At 40.2% G+C, this 25,070-nt stretch overlaps 1 protein-coding gene across 1 annotated transcript; it reads right to left on the reverse strand.

The window, feature by feature from the left end:
- Nucleotides 1-82: 82 nt before the first annotated feature.
- Nucleotides 83-12,443, reverse strand: PHAX (phosphorylated adaptor for RNA export). The gene is made up of 5 exons (XM_082074961.1): nt 12,269-12,443; nt 9,782-10,401; nt 8,322-8,442; nt 6,306-6,389; nt 83-3,992 (listed from the first exon to the last, which is right to left on the reverse strand). Exons 1-5 carry the CDS (start codon nt 12,371-12,373, stop codon nt 3,723-3,725), a joined length of 1,200 nt encoding a protein of 399 aa, XP_081931087.1. The 5' UTR covers nt 12,374-12,443; the 3' UTR covers nt 83-3,722.
- Between the last annotated feature and the right edge of the window lie 12,627 nt (nt 12,444-25,070).

The raw sequence follows: 25,070 nt of genomic DNA on the forward strand, positions 1-25,070 counted from the left end.
TCAGTGTCAAAACTGCAGCAGCAGAGGGTGGTATATGAGTGTTGTTATAGTGAAGTTTTATGACAGATTGAAAAAATCCATCTTTCGAAAAATTCACAACTTTATTATGCAGTCTACCGCTCCAAACATTTACTCTGACAAAATACAAGGAATGCAACTTCTCCGTAACGCTGATTGTCATAACAACTGTAGTAAGTAGCAATTTCCTTTTCATTCACTTTTCCCATCACCTTTATACCTTGTTATTGCTTTTTTCCTTCCTCTCCCTTTTTGGCTTCTCGTAGATCTTTTAGAAACCACAGTCCTTAACAAACCCATCTGCAGAATAAGTAACTTTTCATATGCCAGCTATCTGTCTTCAGCTGTTTCTCATAACAAAGGAGCCACTTTTTTTGTTTTAAATTATGATATAAAAACCAAAACCCAACAGCAGAAAAGATTTAGTAATGAAAATGGTACAGAGAGAAGAGCAAAGCATTGCCGTGGGGCCTGATATTTGGAACTAGATTCAATGACTTGCTCCAGATACTCAGCAGCACCTTGGGAAATTAGGGACAACAGCTAAGCTGTATGCAGGACAAAACCAGTTTCTGATCTCACTATCACTACTTTTAAATGCAAATTATTTTTTGTATCTTCTTTCCAAGGTGTCACAGTGAGCACCAGGTCATTCCATGCTTGCTTAAGAATTTTTTACTGTAAGTAAGCCTGGAGGACACCGAAACATTTTAATGAGATAATCTATTTGGAAAGGGAAGAATCTGTAATATTGTAATTAGAAGTCATGCTTTCATGATCCACTATAAAACTGAAAAACTAATAAATTAATATTCCATGTGATACCAAAAAGCATTGTTTTCTTATCTGAGTTGGGGATATAAGGAAGAAAAACATATTTGGCTACAAGATTTGTGTTTTCAAATGAGAACACATTTCCTATATTTTCACTATCTGCTTCAGGCAATGACACGGCTATAGCTTAAGAGATGGAGGGTGATATTTGTCCCAGCAGTACAGTTTACATTTGCAGCAGAGATGGTCTCAATCACATCTGCCCATCAGAGAAACTTCAGAACACAAAACCCAACCCTTGTATTAGCATTTTTGCCAGTAAAACCTCAGCTACTGAACATCCAGGTGTATCTGTTCCCAGATGAGACACAGCCCACACAATCCAGTTTGGCTACAAGTCACAGTGGAGTAACAAGCAACCACAGAACTGCTCTCTCTGCAGGTATCAGATCAGGACAGACTAAACAAGTTATGTGGAGCTGAGAGAGAAAAACCTCTAGCTTACCCACGCTTTCTATTCTTGCAGTAGTTTTGGGAGAACAGAGGAGGGAATTATAAGCTGTTTTGATGAGGAAAATGAAAATAACCACCATTGGATCCCCTCACCACCTTCCAGTAACCCCAGTCAGATACTGAAAAAAGAGACAGATGTACAGCAACACAGAGGAGCATCACAGCCTGTTCTTTCTCACCCTTGCACATCTGCATCAGTTCCTTTGGAAACCGTGGTGAGCCCTGTGGTCCTCAGCTCCAACGCTGGTCAAGCTCAACCCAAGGCTTGCTGACACAAGTCCCAAATTCTGTCACACAGACTCATGCTGTGGCCACTGCTGGGCCACCACCACACACCAATATAAGCAGGTACATCCCACTGAAGAGGGCAGGGACCTGTGCCAGGCTGCAGAGGGAAGGAGCAGCCCAACAACTCCACTAACCAACGAAAGCTTGATTGCAGCCACTACAGTGCTACACAAAACCCAGTGCTGCTTAATGCAATCTTTTTGGTATCAAAGGTAACAAAAAGAAATCACTGCTGTAATAGGAATGAAGATTAGTTGCTCATTGTTTAGAACAGTTGCCCTTTTAAAAAGATTCTGTTGAAAGACAAAGAAAATAGAAAAGAAAGCAAAACCAGAAGATAAGCGAAGGCCAGTTAGTCAGACACTGGAAGGAAGAAATGGGGCACTGTCTCATCTTCCTTTTGTTAAATAGAAGAGTTCACATGCTGTTTCAGTACCCCTTACCTGGGAAATCAACATCAAAAATATTAACATTTAAAAAAACACACTGTGCTCATTAGCAGCAAATTACATAACAATAATTACTTAAACCACCATTAAAATTTACTGATTCTATCCAGAAAATTGTTAAGATGTTCCCAAACAGTTCCTAAAACTAGTAGCAAATAAACAGTCCCAAACTTATTAAACAGTACAGAATTGCTTCCATGAGTTATCAGTTTAGTATTCTGAGCATCACACGTTAGGAAAGCTAATGAACAAATGTAGACTTTTTGTTATTTCAGCGCAACTACTACCAGCAAAGGCGTGCTTCACATCTGATGACTAACTTAACAATAGGAAGCTCCAGCACATGAACAGAAAAATGCAGAAAAGTCAAAACTCTTAATTAAATTTAGTAAAGCATATAATGGAATGTGCTATGTGTTGAAGAACTCTTTCTTCAAATATTGTAGTCCTTTAAGCAGCAGCTCTTGACAGTACTGAATTGTTCAATACCCTAACTTCACGTTTTAGTGATATGCTTTGCTTCTAAAAATCCAAGGACTCCACACAAACAAAAATTTATGTGCAGAAGTTTGTTACTGGGTTTGAAAGTGATTCATTCATTAATATTTCAGAAATATTTTATATTGGAAAATAGTGTCTAGCCACAGAAAACACAACTTAGTGACAAAGTATTTTAGATGTCATACATATCAGTGTCGCACATGTTCTCTGATTGTATTAAAACTAGTATTCATCATAAAATTTGTCTTAAATCAAACTTAAAAACTACACAATGGTCTTCGGCATCAAGTAAAAAAAATCACCTTTTGCATACTATTGTTTTCTTAAGAGTCAGCACAGAACAACTTTACAGCTTCTGCAAGCCACACATTATCCTACTGCACGCATGAGAAGCAGCATGGAAACAAGAATGGCAAGGCAAAGGGTTTATACCTGCATGTAGAGTCTACACACTCTTGAGGGGAACACAGATTAGGAAAATCTCACTACTCAGAACAGATTCAGTATACTTCTTTTCAAACAAAAAGATCTGTATAAATTGTGTGTGTCTGTGTCTAATAATGGAAAAAGTCTATATAGAACAGGTAGGAAGCTCAAGCCAATATTATAATATGAAGGATTAAACTCCTGCAGAAATTTAAAACATACATTGCTCAACAGTGCTTATTTACAAAGTTGTTATTCAAACATAATTGACCATTAACTTTATTTCACAAACCAATCTGTTTTTATAGGTCTTAATCCTATGAACATTACTATTCTTGTCAATGCACTGCCATATTAAGAATGAGGGATCTTTCATATCAAGACTAACTTTATACTGTTTTTTCTGTTCAACTGTAATGAGGAGCATTGCTTAATTGATTACTTCATTGGCTTCGGCAAATCAAATACTATTTAATTTGTTAAAACACAACCTTAATTCCTAAACCTAATGTGTGGCTAAGAAAAATCCCCAAGAACAGCAGAGCTGTTATCTAGAAAAGTCTTAACAGTTTTTTGAGAACTCAGCAAAAAAACACGAGGACAATTGACATCTTTCATGCTGTTAAATTTAGCTAAGAATTATGTCATGTTCTTCAGCATTAAATACTTCCCATGTTGCTGCAGCTTATGAAAACAAGAAGCCATGGGATTATAAGGCTCATGTAATATTAGACACTTCATTATCAAGAGTAACTAGAAGGTCTCCAAATCATGAGCATTATCGATTTCAATAATATCTTCAGGTTCCATCTTTGCTTCATTATGTCCCTCCTGTAGATCATCCAGGGAAGCCAGAGCCTCATTCGTATCGCTAGCAAAAGTCTCACGAGATGCATCATCATATTCTTGCAGGTTAAGCCCTTTAATAGCTTTTTTCATTTTCTTTCCTAGAACTTGTATTCTTCTCTTCTTAGCAGCTTTTTTGTTTTCATACTCCTTTTGGTTTTCCAGATAGAATATTTCCTTGAAAGAAAGCAAACAAACAAAAAGTTTGGCATATTCATTTTATTAGTGTTTCCTAAAGAAAACATAAAGAAGTAAAAAAAAAAAAAAAAAAATTATTACAAATACTGTTCAGTAATATTTAATTAAGGTGCACATAATTGATAGCAGAAGTATGAGGATAGACTGCACTTAAGGAAAATGCCCCCTAAATAATTCTATAATTTCTGAGCAATCTCAAAGTGTATGTAAATAAGTATCACTTTTTCATTTCAAGTTTGCTCATGATACAAAACTGGAAGGAAGAGGTGCTAGACCAGAGGGTCACGCTACCATACAGAGGGACTTGTGGAGAAAACACGACCAAAGATTCTGTAACAACTTGAGAAAATTTTCTTCTGCAATTAAAATTTGAGCCCAGGTTTCACAATGTTTACTCTCACACATTTGTGAACTCCATTAACATCTTCTCTACTGCAAAATATGACTTTACACGTTTCTTCCATATTTCAAGGGGGAGAATACCATGCAGCAGAGTTAAATGTTGCTACATGCCTTTCTTTCCCTGCTTATTTTTTAAAAAACATAAATAGCATACAGAAAACATTCATGCTTTTTTTCTCCCAAAAAGCTGCAAGTCAAGTGCTAAGGATACACAAATCTGTGAGTTGTATACGTGACAACCTCTATGATGACAGGATTACATATACTTTTCCCACAGGTTTGTATGACAAAAGATGCCTCACGCCATCAACCATTCAATTTTCTTCTGGGTTTTTGCTTGTATTTGGAATGTGAAAAGCTGGTTTCCTTTGAATATAGAGCTAAACTCGCTAGCAGTTGTGAGAGAGATTGAATCACAACATCTTGTGACAGATGCACTCAACCCTCCCAACAGCCAAACCAGCAGCAGTCTGGTACAGGCTCCAAAGGAGGTAAAGGCCTGACCTGCAGCTGAGCCAAGAATTCCTTTTAGGAAACACACAAAGGAGCGTAACAGCACACTGAGCACTGCTAAGTTGTGGATGAAAGGAGTCTTGTGCATACCTTTCCCACTGTATGCAATCTGACTATGAGCCAGCCACCTTATCCCATAAATAGGATAGCCTGGGTGAGCCTACTTTGAGCTCTCTCTGCTAAACATGCATGCTGTACGGCAATGATGCAGATCATCATCACTGGATGAGCCCAATTTAAGTTTTATATTAATAATTTAGCTTAATGAAATGTGTTTTAAACAGAATTAATCACTTAGAAGGTTGCATGATTAATATGCTGTCTGCTTCAACTTACTTAGTAAGCTAAATTTGCTGAAATTTTAAACTGTATGTTGTAAAGTTCCATTCACATCCACCACAGTTATCTACTTAATGAAAACAAAGATACAGACCATTATGAACATCTGCAAGATAAGGCCTGTTTTGCACTCTGCTCAGCAAACCAGGATTCATTTGGACAGAATAATGCTTTCAAGGCCAGCACAAAGCGGTTCTGGACTATGAACAACGTCTGCAGCTAAAGAAACCAACGGCCTGTGTGAAGACATTGAAAGAAGCAGCAAGAAGACCCCAGACTCACATATTACTATTGGTCTGAATCATCATGTGAGGGGCAGGTAAGCAGTCCCTGAGAGTCCCAGGGACTTCTATGCTTGGCACCTCTGCAAAGGCACCCAGCTTAAGCCAACCCTGCTGCTAACTACATCATTAAATTATTTATTTCTACAAACTTCAATGCCTGAGAGTTTGCTTCATGAGACCAAGGATCCAGACTTTGGAGTGACCTGAAACCAGGTCACTCCCTAGAGGAGAGGTAAGCAGGTTGAGATGAAGAATGATGAAACTTTGAAATCCTAGCTAAGTGATGTAAGGGATCAGGTGTGCACATACAATTCTTTGGCTATAAATACATATAATCTCTTACCTGCTTTCCCTTACCCTCTATGTCTCTCATATAGCTGATGAAGTCTGGGGCTAAGTTTGGATCCAGCTGCACCTAGTCTCCTCTCTGAGACAGAGTTTAGAGAGCAAGGGGGTCCATTCTGAACCTTATGACTCAACAGGAGGGCCTCCCTCGGCCTTTTTGCATCTCTTGTCCCCACATACATCACTCTAAAATGACGCTCACCTGATCTTGCTTGGCATATTTCCTCCATGCAGTAAGTAATAGAGTGAACCTTGCTACTGTACTCTGTTAAGTTGCACTTTTCTTGAAGTGATCTAAACATTGCTCTGCGGAAAGCAGGACCCTAAGTCACTCATCTGCAACACATTCCTAGTAGAAAAAACCCCAAAATTTACTTTGGACAATTAACTGAAGTCTTGACAATTTTACCTTGATTTGTTCTTCTTTGATGCTAGGTGTGTTCTTCAGCAGGTTTAAATAAACTCCCCCTGGCGTTCTTCTCCTAGTGCCATTCTTAAGAGGGAAAGAGTCAATTAGTACTAGTAAGCTTATTATGTAAGTGTTAATAAAAACATAGTATCTAAGACAATGCTTTGCACTGAGACAGAATAAAAAAATTTAAGTTCTGCTGGTTTAGGTATTACATAAAACCAATCCTGGGTATGTATTATTCGTGCCTGAACTAGTTATAAGAAGGTCAACAACCAGCTTGCTACATTTGGCCAGGTGAAGTATTAGGTTACAAAAATTTTGCTTTAGAACATGATACTGAAACTGTTCAACTACATACTTGATTTGATTTTGGTAGAGAAGAAACAAAACACAAATAGTATTCTAACTAATCTCACAATTATCTGCAACAATGTATATAGTAGGCTAAATATTCAGAACACCCCTAATGTGTAAACCCTGTAAAATGTCAAAAATTAATTTTATAAAATTATGTAGATTTTTAAAAATTTATTTTGCTCAGCAGTTCTACAACATATCTGCAGGATTTTCCATTTCTTTCTAAGGTATATGAACACAATAGGTACTTTAAAGTTTTTCCCCACAACACATTAGTTCCATGCTTCAACACTTTTTGGTGTAACAGCACTGGTGCAATGTGTCATACTGAAGCACAAACTGACTCAGATATGAAACCTCTGTAAATTATAAGTACTAATTACCATACTATTGTACAATTACCATTCATAGTATATAAAGGTGAATTGTTACTCCGGTGCTCTCATATTGTATTAAATGTGATAATTTTCTGCTAATCAACAAAGTAAAATACAATCCAAAACTTCTAAGACAGAGGTCAATTTATAAGTATGTTCTTAAAACAGCATATGTTACATACTTTTAGCATCCTATCAGCACAATATCCCAACCAAGAAAATCAGTATGATCTGCCTTTTGAATGACGTTCTCTGATCTGCAGCCAAAGGAACCTGTGCCACCAGGAGTTACATCCTTTCATCTCCACTGCAAATATTTGTTAATAAATACTTTAATCCTTCATGACACTAGACTGCTTCTAAGACAAGTCACTAACTGGAAAGTGTTTGTTTGTGTGGGGTTTTTTTTTTTTTTTGTTTGGTTGGTTGGGTTTTTTTTGGTGTTGGGGGTGGTGGTTTGTTCTTTGTGTCGGGTTGGTTCTCTTTTTATTCCATCTCCACTTTTTTCTCCTCCTCTTTACTTCCAATGATGGAACTTAAAACATGTGAATTATAAACAAATGCTTTAAAATACTTACTATTTTCTTTTCACTTTTTTTTTCTTCTGAACCTTTTTTGCACTGAGGCTCATTATGAAAAAAAAAACCCAAAATATAATGAGAAATTGATAATCTAACCATTATGTATTGGATTTTTACCATGATTTGTAACAGAAATCAGTAGTCAGTTTTGCTCTACTGCTACACAAGCCAATGGTTCTTTAATAAAGCTAACAGACTCCCTTTTGAAGGTTATTCTTCAAGTGTGATAACAGAAATACTGAGTATGTTGACCTCTGATGGCATGTTGATAAACCCAGTAGATAAGTCAGTGCTGTCAAACGTCCACCTGACTTACTGAAGCAACATACCAGAGGCTTTACCTGGATCCTAACTTTACAAGCGTTTATTCAAGCTTCAGAATCCTTGACTCTTTAATCTGCCAGGGAAAAGATCCCAAGGGGAGACAGAGTAGCAGATCCAATGTTACCACTGCAAATCAGATTCTAATCTCGGTACAAAAAGTTGGGTAATTTCCAGGTTCATTCATTGCATTGTTTACTCAAATCCTGCTGAGAAATTACCTTAGTACTTATAAAGTGACTTTCATGGTAGGGGAAGGCCATGAAACTCTGAGAGTGCCTGCCCAACATGGAAGCTGTGCAACAGTACTACGTAAGTATTCTACAAGTTGTGTGTGTGTGTCCCACTGCAAACCCATAATATTACATTTTTCTTACCACTATGAACAGTCCACCATTTTGTTCCACTTCAGCTGTTTCCATGAGCAGTTCAATAGCTTTTCTTTTCCCAACTATTTTTACTACTCGGGCAATTAAGTCTTTCTTTGGCTCACAAAGCCTTAGAGAAGAGGAAAAAAAAACCAAAAGGCACATTTCTTGTTAGTATAATTTCTGGAGTAAAATTGACCATGGAATTTTCATAATTAATAATTCATTCTGTACAATGTAAAACTGTGCTAAGATTAAGAGACTCTACACATGTAAATGTGCTTCAATGGCTTATTGAATCAGATATCAAAATACTGAGCTTCTGAGGAATAGTTTTTTCTGAAGCACATATTTTTAAAATTTGTTTCAATGAAAGTGCATTGATTATTTTTCTTCTGTTGCTATGTGAAAGATTAAACCAAGTAAGAGACTGCAACGATCTGTATACATCTCTGAAATGAACATATAAAAGTCTGCTGTGTGTTTAAACAGTTAAAATTACAGCACCTTTTACAGTTAAATCAACAATTAACTGGAGACACCATTAAGTGTAAAAATTCTCCCCTGGATTATTTGCCAGTCAGACAAACCTACGAAATTAAGAAAAAAACAGTCTGATGATTAATCTATGATAACCTATAAAATGCAAACATGAAAAAAAATGGCAATGTTACTGTGTTAAATTGTATTCTTTTGTTAGCAACGATGTCCTCATACAGAAATTTTCATTGTCAGCCTACATAAAGGGAGAAGCTTATATACAATTCACTGTGTCAAAGTATGTACTCCCACTGGAAAACATCATAAGCCCACAAATCAATAGCACTTGTCCAGAGCAAGAGTTCATATGCCATAAATTAGCACAGAACTGCAGCTCAGTTTCACAACACAGAAAGAGGAAAGGCTTGATTTTGTGCTGGTGTCTAACCTTGGCACAGCCCTCCGTTATAACAGCAGCAAAATGTTTTCTTAAGACAAGTATGTTCCACGTAAAGAATACGTGTAATTCTGAAGCTGTGCTCTCCAAAATACTACACAGTCTTAGTCAGCTATGGTTTCAAAGATTTATAACTTATCCAGATTTTCATGGTGACCACAGCAGGTGTTCAGTGCTATAAACTCCAAACACGTCTTCACTCATGGGGCACCTCCTAAAAAAATGCAGCACTATATCTTTGTCATGAGAAACAGCATTTTTCCTTGCCCTTGTTCTCAAATAATAAAACCATTCTGGTGGATCCTTAAAAAAAAATAATTAGACAGTATTACCAGATGCTCCTACAAGATACAAACCACAATGCTCCATTTTAATCCCATAATTTTGGAAATGCACACAAGATACTACTATTTTTTGTAATCTGCTATGATATCGTACATACTTAGCAGGAAGAAAGCTTTTTTCCCCCCTCCTTTCCATCAACAGTTTACCAACAGTTAAGGAAGTGAAGATACACTGTTATTAAACTCACCGATAAGCAATTTCATCAGCCACCTTTTCCTCTGAATCTTCTTCCGTTATCTCATATCTTCCTTTGTATTTCATTTCTTGTCTTTCACCCAGTCTATCTTTTACAGGGCGCTTCCTCTTGAGAAAGCCTTGCCTATTTTCTTCTTCTGCTGGCAATGTTTTCTTATCATCATGCATGTATTCATCCAGTTCTTTATCTAAAGTCTCTGCCTCCTTTTGTTGAGCTTCCTTCATCAGCTTTTTAGCCAATAAATAATTGTAAGTTTCAGACTGTCTGCTTCTGTCAATACTACCATCCATGCCAAGAATCCCAAGTTCAGTAGCCACCGCATCCTGATTCTGCTCCTGGAGCACCACACCCCAAATGTTGTTGACCTTCTTGCCACCTAGAGCAGTTTGGTTTTGGTGGCTCTGGCTAAGCTGAAAAGGCTCAGATTTAGCAGGAGGAGAGTTGAAACATTTCTGTCGTTTTCGTTTCCACAGGCAGCTGTCATCATCAGATTCGGAAAAGCTTTCATCACTTGAACCCACACTTTTGGTTGTCCGATAAGGAACACTTGGTGCACACAATGAAATGTTGTTCTGGAGTGATCTGCCTGAATCATTGCCATCATGTAATTTCTGAAATGAAAAAGGAAATGCCATTAATTTAATTACTCTTGTAAATTAAAAGAGCTATCAAGTCATGTCAAAGATTTGATTAGGTAGCAAACTTGATTCTGACTCATGCGACTGTTTGGGAAGTCCTCTATGAGCATCCTTTGAACAACAGTTGACAGGAGCATGCTATGAAACTTCCGTATTTTGAAATTAAAATTATTATGAGACTGGAAAAGCTATTAAAGTTCCCAAATCAAATAAAGATGCAATATGCAGCAGTTCTAAGAATTACTGAAAAAGCAAATCACCAATCACCACGGCCACTTAGCAGAAGTTGGTTTGTTTTTGTTTTTTTTAACGCTATAGAAATTAATATTCTCTCCAGAGTCTGAAAGGAGTCAAAACTAGTGATATGCAACCACAGCAGTGTTCTCAGAGACTCAAGTGAGAAGAAAAAATGACCAAAATACTCAAATCCAAACCCATAAAACCTGGATGTTGCTCTATCTTTGAGAAGCTGACAGTGTAATTCTGGTTCAATCAGGACAGAACCAGCCAGGGATAGTAGTACCTTACAGAAGAACTGGTGTTTTCTTCCTTTAAACCAACAAGACACCACAAGACTCACTATGGCAAAATCCCTAAATGTTTCAACCCACTTCACAAAAAAGGTCCCACTGCTACAAAAAAATTCAAGAAATGCTGTTTCCTGACACAGCTGACAGATAAACTAAAACATGAATGCCAAACCTGCTCAAATTTGCATAACCTTCAATAGCACCAGGGTAACATAACCCAGAATTCCTAGTCCCAATTGCTGGAAACTTTTGGTCTTGATGTCTGTGCTAATTTGAAGCAAGCATTTTCCTTACTTAAAATTCTTTTTCCTAACTGGTTTTCTATCATAAAGTTAAATTCTGTCCCTTGATCTTTAAAAATAAGACCTCATTCTTGAGTTTCAGGTGAAATAAAAGTTATTTCTTTAACCTCACTGCTGTCACCATCATTTTGGCACCATTTCTTCTTTCTCCTATTAGAAATAGGAGAAATCAGAAAATAAATTCTTCAGCTTATTTTATCATGCTATGAAATAGAAACCTTTAATATAAAATGTATTCCATAATAAAATACACTAACAACTACATACATTAAAAACAATCCCACATCTGTAATAATTTATTTTGTGCTACATGTCCCAGAACTATATTGCAAATAAATCAAAATAACTAAAGAAAATTAAAATCCTTCCACATGCAGTATCATAATTTATGTTATTTCGAAATATTTTCCTGCCCACGCACCACAAGTTCCTCATAAACATACGCCAGCATGAAAGCAATGTAAGACACTCGAAAACAAATAACATTTCTTCAGCTATTCACAAATGCAAAAGAATTGTGACGTCAAGGGAAAGCAGCAGTCGACACTCTTTGCTTTCACGCGTTTTTACAACTGTTTATTTCTATTGTTCTTGAAGCGGCCAAGGGAACCAGTGAGCGCTCTCTTTGCTCACCAAACCCGCTGCCCAGCAACAACAAAAGCCTTCCCCGCCCCCCGGCAGCATGCGCGTTTCCCGGGTGAACGGTCACGGAGGAACACGCCGGTTCCCGGGCCGAGCATCATCCCGAGGGAAGAGCCCCTGACGCAGCCGCCCGGGCCGCCCCTCCCGGAGCCACCGAGCACCGCCCGGCCTCGGCCGCGTCCTGTCGCCAGCGGGCTCGCCCAGCGTCTCCTGCCTTCTGGCCAGGAGCGGAGCACCCCGGGCGGCGGGGCCTCTGCGGCCCTCTCGCTGCGTTGTCCCGGCTGGGCCTTCCGCGGCCCGGCGCCAGGGGTGGCGCGGCACCGCCTGGAGCCTGGGCCTCGCCGCCTGCCACCTTCCCCTCCTCACCTGCTGCAGCTCCCCCGGAGAGCCGGCGCCGGGCATGTCGGAGTCCGAGTCAGAGAGCTCTCCATCCTCCACGTCGACCTCCAGCCCCCGCGCCTCCAGCGCCATCTCGCCGCCGCGGTGCCGGAGAGCGGCGTGGGGGGGCGGCGCCGGGCGGGCACAGCCCCGCTGCCCGCTCAGCAATGGGGAGAGCGAGCGGCTGTGACGAGCCGCGCGGTGCGTGTCGGGAGCGCCGGCGGGCGGGCGGGAGGGCAGGAGAGGTGGGGGCGCCGCCATCTTGTCAGCGTGTAGCAGGGTGGCGCTGCGGCGGCAGGGTGTCTTTGAGACCTCCCGGTATGTGTAGCCGTTGCGGTTGTGTAGGTGGCTGGTGCTGCGCAAATACGTTTAGATGAGACCCTGTCCCGGTCTGCTTTACCGCAGGGCCGTGCGCACCCGTCACCGCAGCGGCCATGGGTCCGCCCAGGGTACCGGCCGAGGCGTTGCTGCTACTCGGCGCTTGGGGCTACAACAACAAAACGCGAATTAGTAAAATGGCTTGTTTTGGTTTCTACAGCAGATTCGTGACGTATTTCCTAGGAATTACTGGAGGAAACGCTCTTCCTACTTGCACAGTGTCACTGACAAAAACCCCAGAAACTTGGAGAAATGTCTGTTTCTTACTAGTCAGAAGGGGCTAATTGACCTCCCAGGTCCATCTTACCCTAAATTATTGTGTAGTCCTGTTTGTTAGTTCATGTATGACTTAACCGATCATTTCTGCACTGCGAAGCTAATATGTCACTATGGGGGTGTATCTATGGGTCTATAACACAGGGCACTGAGTATTAGGTAATGGTTTGATAGAGTGTTTGATAACCTGAAACTGAGCTACTTGTATTTATCACTACAGTCCAATACAGTTCAAATCAGGCAGGCAAACTGTTTAATCAGTGAAAGGACTTCTTCCCTCCCCCCAAAAAAAGAAAAAAAAAATCTCAGACTGAGTAAAGCACAAGGTAGGAAAGTCCTACCATATCTTTTAGGACTGCTAAGAATCTGTCAGGCAACTAAAAGAAGTCTGATGATGGAGTTTATAGTTGCTTTCTGTGAGTAATGACATGTAAATGTGATGGTATTTGGTGACACAGGAGTAAAATAGCAGGGATGTGAGAAAGCGATGAATGAATATACACAGTGTTGGACGGATGGACCAAAGGTCCAGTATCTTCAGCTGCTATAAGCAGATGTCATTTATATAATTTCATCTGAAGACAGATGCGCAGCTGCAGAAACTAAACTGCACATTTGAATCTTTGCTCAGGGTGAGAGTGAAGTGTTATACTGACTTATATCAGGAGAAAACCCCTATGTGATTGTTATTTCTTCACAAATTTTCACGAATACTGATTCTTCAATAATGGGAAATAAATAATGCTGCCATATTTTGTCTAAGAACCGATGTTATTCCCACTTGGTGTGCTACACAAATGGGAAGAAGTGAAGAAATTGCTGGTAGGTATCCTTGCAGCCGAACTCCAGAAAGTGAGCATTTACTTCAATGATAGACTATGATGGTCAGTAGTCAGGAACTTCCCCTTTGGCTATGCCAATTAGGAGTTCAAGGGAGGTCCTTTGGGTTGTTTTAGCTCAGATTTATGCCAGATCAATTTATCTTTTGTCTTCCTTCAGTAATTAATATATTTCCTTCAGTAGTTAATACATACACAGTCCCTCAGCTGTGTACAGGAAGCAGTGGGGCAGGGTGCAGCTCAGAAAGGCCTACTGTGTCTCTGGGTAGAATTTGAAAATTTTGAGTTAGGCACTGAGGTTCCTCATGCAATGGTGAGCTAAGCAGAAATCTGCTCATTAACATCCAAAGCAGGGAGCTGGGAACAGCTAAACGAAGGGAATGATCTTTATTGTTGCCTGTCATCTCAGTCCACGACTAGGTCCATCACTGTTGGCACCATGCAGACAAGCAATGGCTCCATCCTGCCAAATCAGATGTGTTACTTGCACAAAAGTAGGAATACAAGACTTAATAAGCTGTTGACAGTTCCTGCCCACTGCTGGAGTACCTCCAGTAATTCCTTGTCCTTCTTAAACTGGGGAGCCCAGAACTGGATGCAGTACTCCAGATGAGGCCTCACCAGGGCAGAGTAGAGGGAAAGGATACCCTCCCTCAGTGTGCTGGTCACACATTTCCTAATGCACCCCAGGATAGTGTTGGCCTTCTTGACAATATGAATGCAATATGAATATATGAATGCAATATGAATATATCAAATATCTGTCAAACACAGGGATTCCACACAAGCATCCAGTCACACAACACACAACACATGATGTGGGTAACATAACACACGCTCTGCAAATTGTATCATAAAACATCTGATGTATCTGTCACATAGCATACAATGTGCTAATTGTATCATAAAAGTTAAGGCCTAGCTGTGAATATCTATGAAAGGACCTCCTAAGACTTGTGTTTTAAGGACTAAGGAAGATCAGTGTAGATAAATGAGGAGGGGTGCACATGGAAAAAGATACACAAAACCTGACATACACAGCAGAGATGGGTGCTGAGATTATCATTATAATAGCTAGTCCCATGAAGCAGTTCAGTGTTCAGGTGGAGTTCAAAACTAAATGAAATGTTAGGAACTACTAGGAAAAGAATGTAACATAGAAAACAAAATTTTCATACTGTCTAAGCCCATAATGTGTCTGCAGTTTGTACACTGGGTGCTGCTTTGGCTCCTCTCCTTTGGAAATGTAGAAGGGCAAGAAAAACTAGAGTAAAGGGTAACAGTGTAAAGCCTTCAGGAGAAATAAATGAAAGGTGACTGAATAAGACAGAGATCTGTAGAATAGTGGTTGCAATGTTTCCCTTTTTCCAGTAACCAGGACTTCACCTGCCTGCCATGACTTCTCAAATGTCATGGAGAGTGGCTTGGCAACTACATCAGCCAGTTCCCTCGGGCCTCTAGTAGGCATCTCATCAGGTCCCATAGATATATGTATGTTCAGGTTTCTTAAGTGCTCACAAACCTCATCTTCACAGTGCGAGGGACTTTGCTCCCTGTCTTGCAGTTGATCCACTCAAGAAGTGTGGGAAGAGAGCTCACCAGTGAAGATGAAAGCAAAGAAGTTGTTGAGTACCTCAACCTCTTCCTCGTCTATTGTTACCGGTTTGCCAGTCCTGTTCATCAGGGGTGGTACACTTTCTTTGACCTTCTTTTTCTGGTTGACATACCTGCAGAAGCCCTACTTGTTATTCTTTGTGTCCTTGCTAAGTTCAGCTCCAGCTGCACTTTGACCTTCCTGACCTCACTTCTGCACAACGAGACAGTGTCCATATACTCTTCTCAGGATATCCATAGCTACTTCCCTGCTTCCCCAATTTCTTACACCTGGGGATCGTGAGCTCTTGTGCTCTGTGGAAAGCGTCCTTAAAGATCTGCCAGCTCTGTTCTGCTCCCTTGTCGCTGAGGGCAGTTTTCTGACTCCTTGAAGAGCTGGAAGTTGGCTTTCCTAAAATTCAGGGTCCTGACTTTACTCTTTGCCCGTCCCACATCCCTCAGGACTGCAAACCCCATGAGTGCATGATCACTGCAGCTCAGTCTGCTGCCAATCTTGATATCACAGATTAGCTCACTTGCATTGATGACCAGGTCCAGTGTTTCATCGCCCCTGGTAGGGCTGTCTGCTACCTGGCTTAAAATGTTATCCTCAAAGCACTCCAAGAGTCTCCTGCATTGCTTACAGCTCAACATGCTACTTTTCCAGCAGATGTAAGGGTGGTTGAAGTTCCCCAGCAGGACAGGAGCGTGTGAGTGCAATGCCTTCTGCCCACTACATTCCTGCTTTTAGAAGATTAAAAACCAGACTTAATCCTTGAGGAAAATAACACATGCTTGAATACAGAGAATGTAAGACAGCCACTGCTCCTGCTCCAGGAATTTTTCATACTCTGATGACTGCTTGAAGTGTAGTAATTATGCCATTGGCATCAGCTATTAATTACTTGCCCAATGGTAGTGCATCAGGGAGTTGGAGCCACCATTGACTGACCATGTTTGGCTTAATATAAACCTGACTGCAATCCCAGTGCCTGCCCTGATAGGCTTTTTTCCATTGATTTCAGTGATCTTTGCAGCGGATCAAGGTCAAGGTTCTCTTCTGATAAAGCAAGAATTTACCAGTGCAGGGCAAGGTCCTGATGAACCAAAATGACTGGAGAGACTAACAGGAATAAGTCAGTTTGAACATTAGATCCCCACCACGCATTCCAAAGGGCTGTTCTGCACAGTTTTGATCATTTCTTTGTAGACAGTTACTATTGACTGCTGCAGCAGCGGCAAACTGACCCTGTCAAAACCAGGGCTGGTACCATAAGGTACTAAACACTCTGCAGACACAAAGGGCTGCTCCACACTACCGACCTGCAGTCTGCACAAGGGAGAGTCTCACAGTCTGAAAAAGCTTTCCATGAGGCAGCCAAAATGCTCAAGGTTTTAATACTGATCCTGGACTGACACCATCGTAATTAGTAAATTATCAGACAGAAGGCAGTTTCTTACTTCAAAAATGGTCTGTGGCACTGAGTTTCAAGAAAGGGTAAAAAAACACTGTGCAGCAGCTGTGAGAGAGGAGTGAGAAAAATGCGAGAAAAACGACCCCGCAGACATGAAGACCAGTGAAGAAGGATGAGGCCGATGTGCTCCAGGCATTCCTCTGCAGCCTGTGGTGCAGCCCGTGGTGAGGCCACCTGTCCTCCTGCAGCCCATGGAGGTCCACAGCGGAGCAGAAATCCATCTGCAGCCCAGGCAGGATGCCACGCCAGAGCAGTGGGATGTGCCTTGAAGGAAGCTGCCACCCTTGGAAAGCCCACACTGGAGCAGGCTCCTGGCAGAATCTGTGGTGTATGGAGGACCCAATCTGGAGCAGTGCATTCCTGAAGGACTGCACCCCAGGCTGCAGCAGTTTGTGCAGAGGAACCCACATTGAAGAAGTTAATGAAAACTGTCTCCCATGGGAGGGGCCCCATGCTGAAGGAGGGGAATGATATGGGGAGGATGGTGTTGCAGAAACAAAGTGTTAGGAACAGGCTGAAATCCCCATGCTTCTGTGCCACTTAGCAGGGAGGAGGTATGAGATTCAGGAGTGAAGTCAAGCCTGGGAAGAAGGGGTGGAGGATGGGTGGCAGAGGGGTTGGAGAAGATATTTTATCCTCCTCTGTTATTAACTGGCAATGAATTAAATATTCCTCAAGTTTGGTCTGTTTTGCCCATGATGGTAGCTGGTAAGTAATCTTCTTGTCCTTATCTTGACCTATGAGCCTTTAATCTTCTCCCCTGTCTTGCTGAGAAGGGGGAGTGAGAGGGCAGCTTGGTGAGCATTTGTGGCTAGCCAAGGTCAATCCACCACAACAGGCAAAGAAAGATAATAGGGAAAGCAGAAAGAAGATGTTCATGAAAGAGTCATTCAAAAACTTTGGACAAGAAATTTTGCAGCTGGTGACATATGGGCATCAAAAGATGCATTTTCGTCATGACTGGTACAGCATGTTCTCATTTGCTAGCCTCAGTTCTAGGATATTCTTAGAGTGTCATTTTTCTTTCTTTCTTTTTTTTTTTTTTCTTTATTCAGTTCATAGGAAGTTTAGGGCATCTTCCTAATACCTGAGGACATTAGGAAAGACAGGAGACCTGTCTGACATCTCACACGCTGCGAACAACACGCAGACTGCCCAAAATGAATTTGCAGTTTGAATAGGTTTTAAATAAAGCTGTTTCTGTGTAAAATGCTGTCCATGGCACTGAAAGTTGTGCACAGAAATATCAATGTCAGGAGATATGTATTTTAGGAAGAGTGAAAAGGGTATAGATGTAAGGAGAAGAGTACTGTGAACTTGACCAAGTTCACCAGTAACTGTGTTAACAGATTCGAGAGTTTTCTAGACCTTTAACTGTGCAAATTGTATCAATTTCTCAATTGGTTTATGCAAATCAGTTTGATGCCCAAGAATTTATGCTGTTGGTTTAATGCTCAACAACATTCATTGTTAGATCTGAGGGCTATTAGCAGCTTCCAGTTTGATTGCTTCCTTTCATTCTTGATAAAAAACAACAGCGATGACCACGATAAGATAATAATGATAATAAATACAGCAGCAACGTCAGCAACTAGAAATGGTCAAGTAATTAGATATGTCAGGTGCTACAGTGACACCAAGTGGTCAAATACCAGCCTTCATGCTGCAATTTCAAAATTGGATCTCAGTTCTGACACTTCTCATCTGTCTCCTGTTTTGCCTTTTCTTCCCGTCCATGTGTCAGTGTCAGAAAAGCAATTAGGACTCATTATTTTGGATGTGAGCAGAGCTAAACACATACTTTAAAATTCTGCCTGTTAACCTAAAAAAAAATCATATAAGTATTATGCACACTGATTGTGTGTTTGCATATAAATCCAGTTAAATATGTACAGAATAATGGAGGAATTGCTTTATTACCACACGGGGAATGTATGAGCTACAAGCCCATTGACACAGAAGCACTAGCCCAAAGGCTCTGAGTTATTAAATCATGTCCTGGTAGATATTGATATGTATGCATGCAAATCATGATAGTAAGTCTTGATTTCTTCTATTGATGTGGAAAACTACTCAGGATAAAAACCAAGGATCAAGTATTTTTGTTGCCAGAGGACCTTTCTTCTGGGAAATGTCCAGCCATCCACAGAGACTGTAGGAAAAAATAATTGGAAAGTGCACAGGTCCTGTCCTTGCTTTTAATTTTTAATGGGAAAATTGAGTTGTAGTTTTGTCAAATTCCTGTGGCTCTTGCCATATGAATGAAGAAAAATATGAATGATAGAAAGAGAGTATATTTGGTGAAACTCGTTATTAATCTTCCCTTGCCTGGGGAGCCATTCCATATTTATTCTCTAGGCTAATAAGGTATCACATAACAAGACAAAGGCCTGAGAGGGGCTTAGAAGGCTTACCTAACATATGCAGCAAGTCCAGAAAGAGTTGTTTTAATGTCCTGCGTTATGGATGAATGACAAAACAATGGGAGGATTTATTTTATTTTATTTTTTCCACTCTGTGATGTGCATAAATAGAGATAATGGTTTAAATACTTATTTTTCCTAAGGCTCTAGGGCCTAGCTGTAGCAGATTAGGTGACCCAGTTAAAAGAGAGAGAGTGAGAAAGGAAAGGAGTGCTTTGGAAATAATGCACTTTTGAACTATAGAGATTGCAAAGCCAAAAGTGTGGAAGGGAAATAGGAAAGAGTCTCTGTTTGTTGTCAGGTGAATATCAGAGGCAGCTTCTCCTCATTGACTGCATACATTCAGATGGATGAGCAAGATTTTGCAGGTGAGCAATTACCTGTACTTCTCAGTAAGAGCTTCCACACCACTGTGAGCCTGCAGGTAGTGCAATGCAGTTAAATTTTACTCAGTTTGGAAAGGTCCAGAACTGATCTCACCTTAACCCTATTTTCTGTTGGGTAAAAGCAATAATGGAAAAAGAAGATGCAAACAGATGACTGCTCTCATGTTTAGGTTGTTAACCCACTTGTCTGTCAGGCTGAGCATTTTGGTCTTCAAGTTTTCAATAGTGCTGCTGATCACCTCACTGTGCTGTGTGTAACGCACTTAGATAAAGCACAGTTTGGGTCTTTAGAGTCTTACAGCACTTCTGACTTCGGACTGGAAAGATAATGAATATTGGACAGTCAGATGTTTAAGGTGAGAAATTCAAGAAAATATTTTTAAAAGTGTAAGAAATTAATGATACAAAGATTCAGGGTTGTAAGTGTGATTCTTAGATGGCAAATCCTTTTTCTAAAGGTGCAGATTTTGCCATGGGTTATGAAGGGCCAGATAGAAACTCTCACTTTCAGACAAGATGTCAGAGCAATGATGCTCTGCTTCTGTATTGGAGAAGAAGGAAAAAACAAAACTGCATGTCCTTGCTCTTGAAGATCCCATCAGAACACAGACTTCTCCTGGGCTGCAAGTTGACATGTCATGTTTTTTCAGACTAGCTATTTAGCATTACCTTGCTGCACTTTCTTAGCTAAAACAGAGAAGAAAAATTTCCTTTCTATGTTGGCTGTTACTGATTTTGCAGCATGACTGAATGTGGGTATGGCTGCATTTTACTAAATAGAATAAGATTGACTTGCAAATAGGGAAAAACAGATATAAAATCATTTAGGCTGCAAAACTAACTTCTACCTTTCTGTTTGAGTCATGCTGTAACACATGCCAGTAGTAGATATATAATGATTTTCAAACATAGAACTGTGGTTGCTTGTTAGATGAGAAGTTCACTTCTTATCAAGTGCATCTGTATTCCAGGAATTCCAGGAACATCTGCTGCCAACCTATGGCAGATATTAAAAGGATTCTTAGCAAAACTTGCAAACATATGCATATACATAGATATAAGTGTATATATACATATACAGATACACACATGCAAAAGTATTCTTAAGCAGAAAGTGTATTTCTGACTCTGAAAGGACTACAAAGCCATGGCCCAAAGACATGGTGAAACTGCAGCTGATGGGTGATTTCCTGCCCCTGTCCCAGACCCTGGTAAGAGCAAGTCTGTCCTGTCAGATTCGTGTGCCTACAGGGCATTCCTTGCCCCACAATCAGAAATGAAGTGGAGCTACATCCTCAGCTGTGCAAGGGGGACGTTGACAGCTCCCAGCTCACACTGGCTCTCCGCGAGCTCTGGGTGCCCAATGCCAGCCACTTGGGCGCAGGGTGGCACGCTGCCTGTGCTGGGGAGCACCATGGAGAGTCAGCTGGTGACTCACATCACACAGGAAGAGTCAGTCTGATGGTAAAGGATTAGAGAGGCATTCCTAACCCAAGGGTTGTACTTAGGCTCACCAAGTGCCACAGGAAGCTTGGCATTCAAGACATCAGTCATTTTGGGGTTTGAAAATTAACAGTATTTTGGTGTAAGCCCCAGAGTAGATCTGACTGAAGTTTCACTGTACATTGAGAACCTTTGATTAAAGATGGCATCAAAAGTATTGGAGATTAATGAAAACTATTAGTGTTGACTTTCCTGGGTGCACACTCTACTTACCTCAGTATTCATGTCTGTAGACATGCCTTAGATAGGAAAAAGCGACTGATTAGTTGATTAAACAGTGTCATATTTTTATTGTGCACTTAAGGAACTTTAAAATGTTGCTTTAGATACTCATTGAGGTTTAAATCTCGTTTTGATATTTTGCTTGGAAAAGATCAAATAGGCTCCAATCAGTTTCTAAAATTACAGGGTTTTTTTTTTCTTTCTTTTTTTTTTTTTTTTTTTTTCCTATAACGTAAAATGTAGAGTTCAGTATCTCATATCTTATCATGAAATTAGGACATTTTGCTTTAAAATTCTAGCAAGAAAATTTATAGAGAGTAATAGAAGACACTGCAGATACTAGTTTCTGCGACGGAAACTAACTAACTTAGGAAATTCTGTATTTCACAGTTCACTGCAAGCAGTACTTTCTAAGTTTTCTTCCAGGTCTAAGATGTTACCAGAGAACACTGATGTCATGAGGCAGTCACAAACCCACTACAGATCCTTTCAGTAATGATCACTAGCTGGCCTATGTAAACATTTAACGCCCCAGCAAATAAACAGTGCCTCCTAACGAAGTGGAGATGTTGTGTTTTGTGGGCCCAGTGTGGACATGTCCACTTACTCCTGAAATATTTTTACTTATATTGTTAGCAATTTCATCATCACAACTTAGAAGCACCATTCCTGAGACAAAACACTGAACAGTTGAAAAAAAAGATTGCAGAAGATGTAGAGGAAAGACTGAATTTGCACATGCACACTATCTTATTATATTCCAATCCTTGCAGGACTAGTGGCCAAAGCTCTGGGGCAAATCTGTGGAGGAGCCCATGCTCATTCTCTGAAATGGGTGCAGAAAATAGTTAACAACTTCTAAAGATTAAATTATTAAGGTGATGTCATGCCAAGTCACATGCAAAAATGAGGAGCACAAAAGAAAAGTGCAGGATGAGAGACTGGTCACTTGCATACCAGGGCCAGTTTGTAGCCTTTTGCAATCATCCATGCTTGTCTGGCGGACTGAACTCACAGCAAGGCTAAGTGCATCTGTCAAGTCACAGAGAATTTAACACATAAATGATTTATCCAAGAAGCACATCTGTCATAAGCTGGAGATGGACTTTGGAGGAAGGTAATTTGTCATTTTGTGAAAAAAAGGAAACTTCCACATCTGTTCTCAGATTGCCTGGGTAATTTAGTGGTAAATCTAGTAGTGAAATGCAGAGCTTAGAACAACCTTTTTGCAAGTACCAGATGTTGATGCAGGTTTAGATACAACAGCTTACACATACTACAAAGTATAAGATTTGAATGAGCCTTAACAGCCCTTAGAAGCAAGTAAAGGTCCAATAAATACACTTAATTCAATGGAGGAAAGACTTAGGTTTATCAGTCAATACAGCACAACTAAGGCTGTTTCTGCAAACATTTAATCTATGCAGTCAGATGCAGAAAGAGCTGTTGTGAAAACCACAGTCTGATGAACGTTTTTAGGAAGCCCCTAAAGACCTAGTGTGGAGGAGCTTATGTACATGCCAGGCTACTCCAGAGAAAAGTACTTTATGTAAAGACTGGAAAATATGACCTTTGCATGTAGAAATTTCTATCCAACTTAGAACATCTGCTATATAGCCAGTCTGGTAGTGTGACAGGAAATCATCCAAGAAAATAACATATTTGTCATGACAGATACATTATTTTAGCCTGAACAGGGTGCCTGAACAGGGTGCCTGGAAGAGACAGTAAAAGGAGACAAATACATGTGTGCAAATAGAACTGCTGCTCAGTAGATGAAACACATTGAAAAAGTACTTTTTAGCCTTTTAATTGTAATGAGAGGCAAAGGACAAGACCTCTGCATAACAGAAGACGATGTCACAGCTGAGCAAAAAAAGTCTGGTACACTGTCTTCGCATTTATAAATGAAAACTGGATCTATAATGCAGACTTGAGTACAGGCTCTCTGTTATGACAATTTCTGCTACAGAGAAGGATCTGCTGTTAGAGATGTTGATGCAGTGATCACTGGATATCATGCAAACACTACAAGTAGCAAAACATCTGTGCATTTAAGCTGTCTTTGTCAGAAAACAGAGTATAGAAGCAGTCTTCCAAAATATTGTCAATCTTACCTGAAGCTTCTGTTTATAATTGGAAACATGTTAAATATCCAGATCCATGAGAAATTCGCATTCTGTTCTGCACCATAGCTTAAAAATATCTCCAAACAGTTAGGGAGAGAATATTACTGCAACCACATTGCTTCACTGTAAAACAGTCTATAGGAATTGAGTGGCATGAAAATACTATCTTTTTGATGCAGAACAGTTTGTGCTGTTCTGTTTTATGCTATTGTCTGCAGAGGAAAAACTTATATGAAATCTGTGATACTTACATCTAGGTCTTGTAAGATGCAACCCTTCATAATTAGTCAGTTTTCACAAATTGTGAATTGTTTTACAATGTATTTTGAAATATTTTAATTGCTTGGAGGTTGCAAAGGGTCAGACACAAGGCTTAATTTCAGGAATAATGCATGAGTTCCCATGATCCAGTACCAGAGATACCTGAGATGTGTAAATCTTTCAGCAAGCTGTATTTTGGTTAAAAAAAATGAAGAACACAAATGCACACAGAAACTGCAGGACGAAGTTATCAATATGTGTGACAAATCTCCGTTTCAAGCTAAACTCCCACCTGTGAAAAATCTAAGTTCTCAGATCAAATTGTAGAAAGTAAATACAAGAGTCTTTTTTTCTTGTCTCAGCTGATGGGTACTTCTGAAGACACAGATGTCCTTCATTTTGTTTTTTATTCATCAGTGATTTATCTTGCCCAGCATACACAAAAATGAGAACACAAGTATGGACCTTACCAAGTTTTCATGTTTGATTTTTTAATATTTCTTGTTTTAGGGACACAACCTGCAAGGAAGTAATATCAGGTGGCCTGAAACCTTGTGTGGACTTTCTCAGGTTGGACCAGAATACATGCTCTTAACAACCTACGTGTGGCAATACAGCTAGAAAACATAATATTTTATTTATAATAAGGTTAAATAATTAATTGCATTTCTTAATTGTATTAATAATTTCAATTTGTCAAATGAATACAATATCTGGTAAACATATAGTGAAATTACTAGCAGGGAAGGTGCCATCTATTCAGAATACAGCTGTCAGAACTGAGCCATCACTCAACCGAAGCAATAGTGGAAAAAAGATTTCTGGCAAGTGTACCCTTTTTTGCTTTTCTGAGGCACCAGATGGGACTCTGCTTAAGTTTAGAAACTGTTATGGTTTGATTGCAGGGCGACAATAAACCGTGGCAGATGCTTTGTTAATCCCCTTTCCCTCCCAGCCTCTTTCCAACCCCCCATCAACACTAAGTGCAGGTGATAGGAAGGCAAAGAAGGACAAAAAGAGAGAGAGTTGGAAAAAAATAAAAATGTTCTGCTAATGCTACTAATAAAATAGAGAAAATAATACAAAATATACAAAACCAATCTTGAAAGTCCCGGCAAATCAACACCAGCTGCTCTGGCAGCTGTAGAGCAGGCACCCTGAAGTTCTGAGCCGGACGATGCAGCAAACCGGAGCTGGATTCAGTCTGTCACTAGGCCTCACTTCTCAGGGATGACTCGCAAGGTCCTCTCCTAATGTCAGCGATAGGGAAAAGGGACGAGATCCTTGTGGTCTCCCACTTTTGTA

Source organism: Streptopelia decaocto (assembly GCF_964273445.1).
Source record: "Streptopelia decaocto genome assembly, chromosome: Z".
Lineage (NCBI taxonomy): Eukaryota > Metazoa > Chordata > Aves > Columbiformes > Columbidae > Streptopelia > Streptopelia decaocto.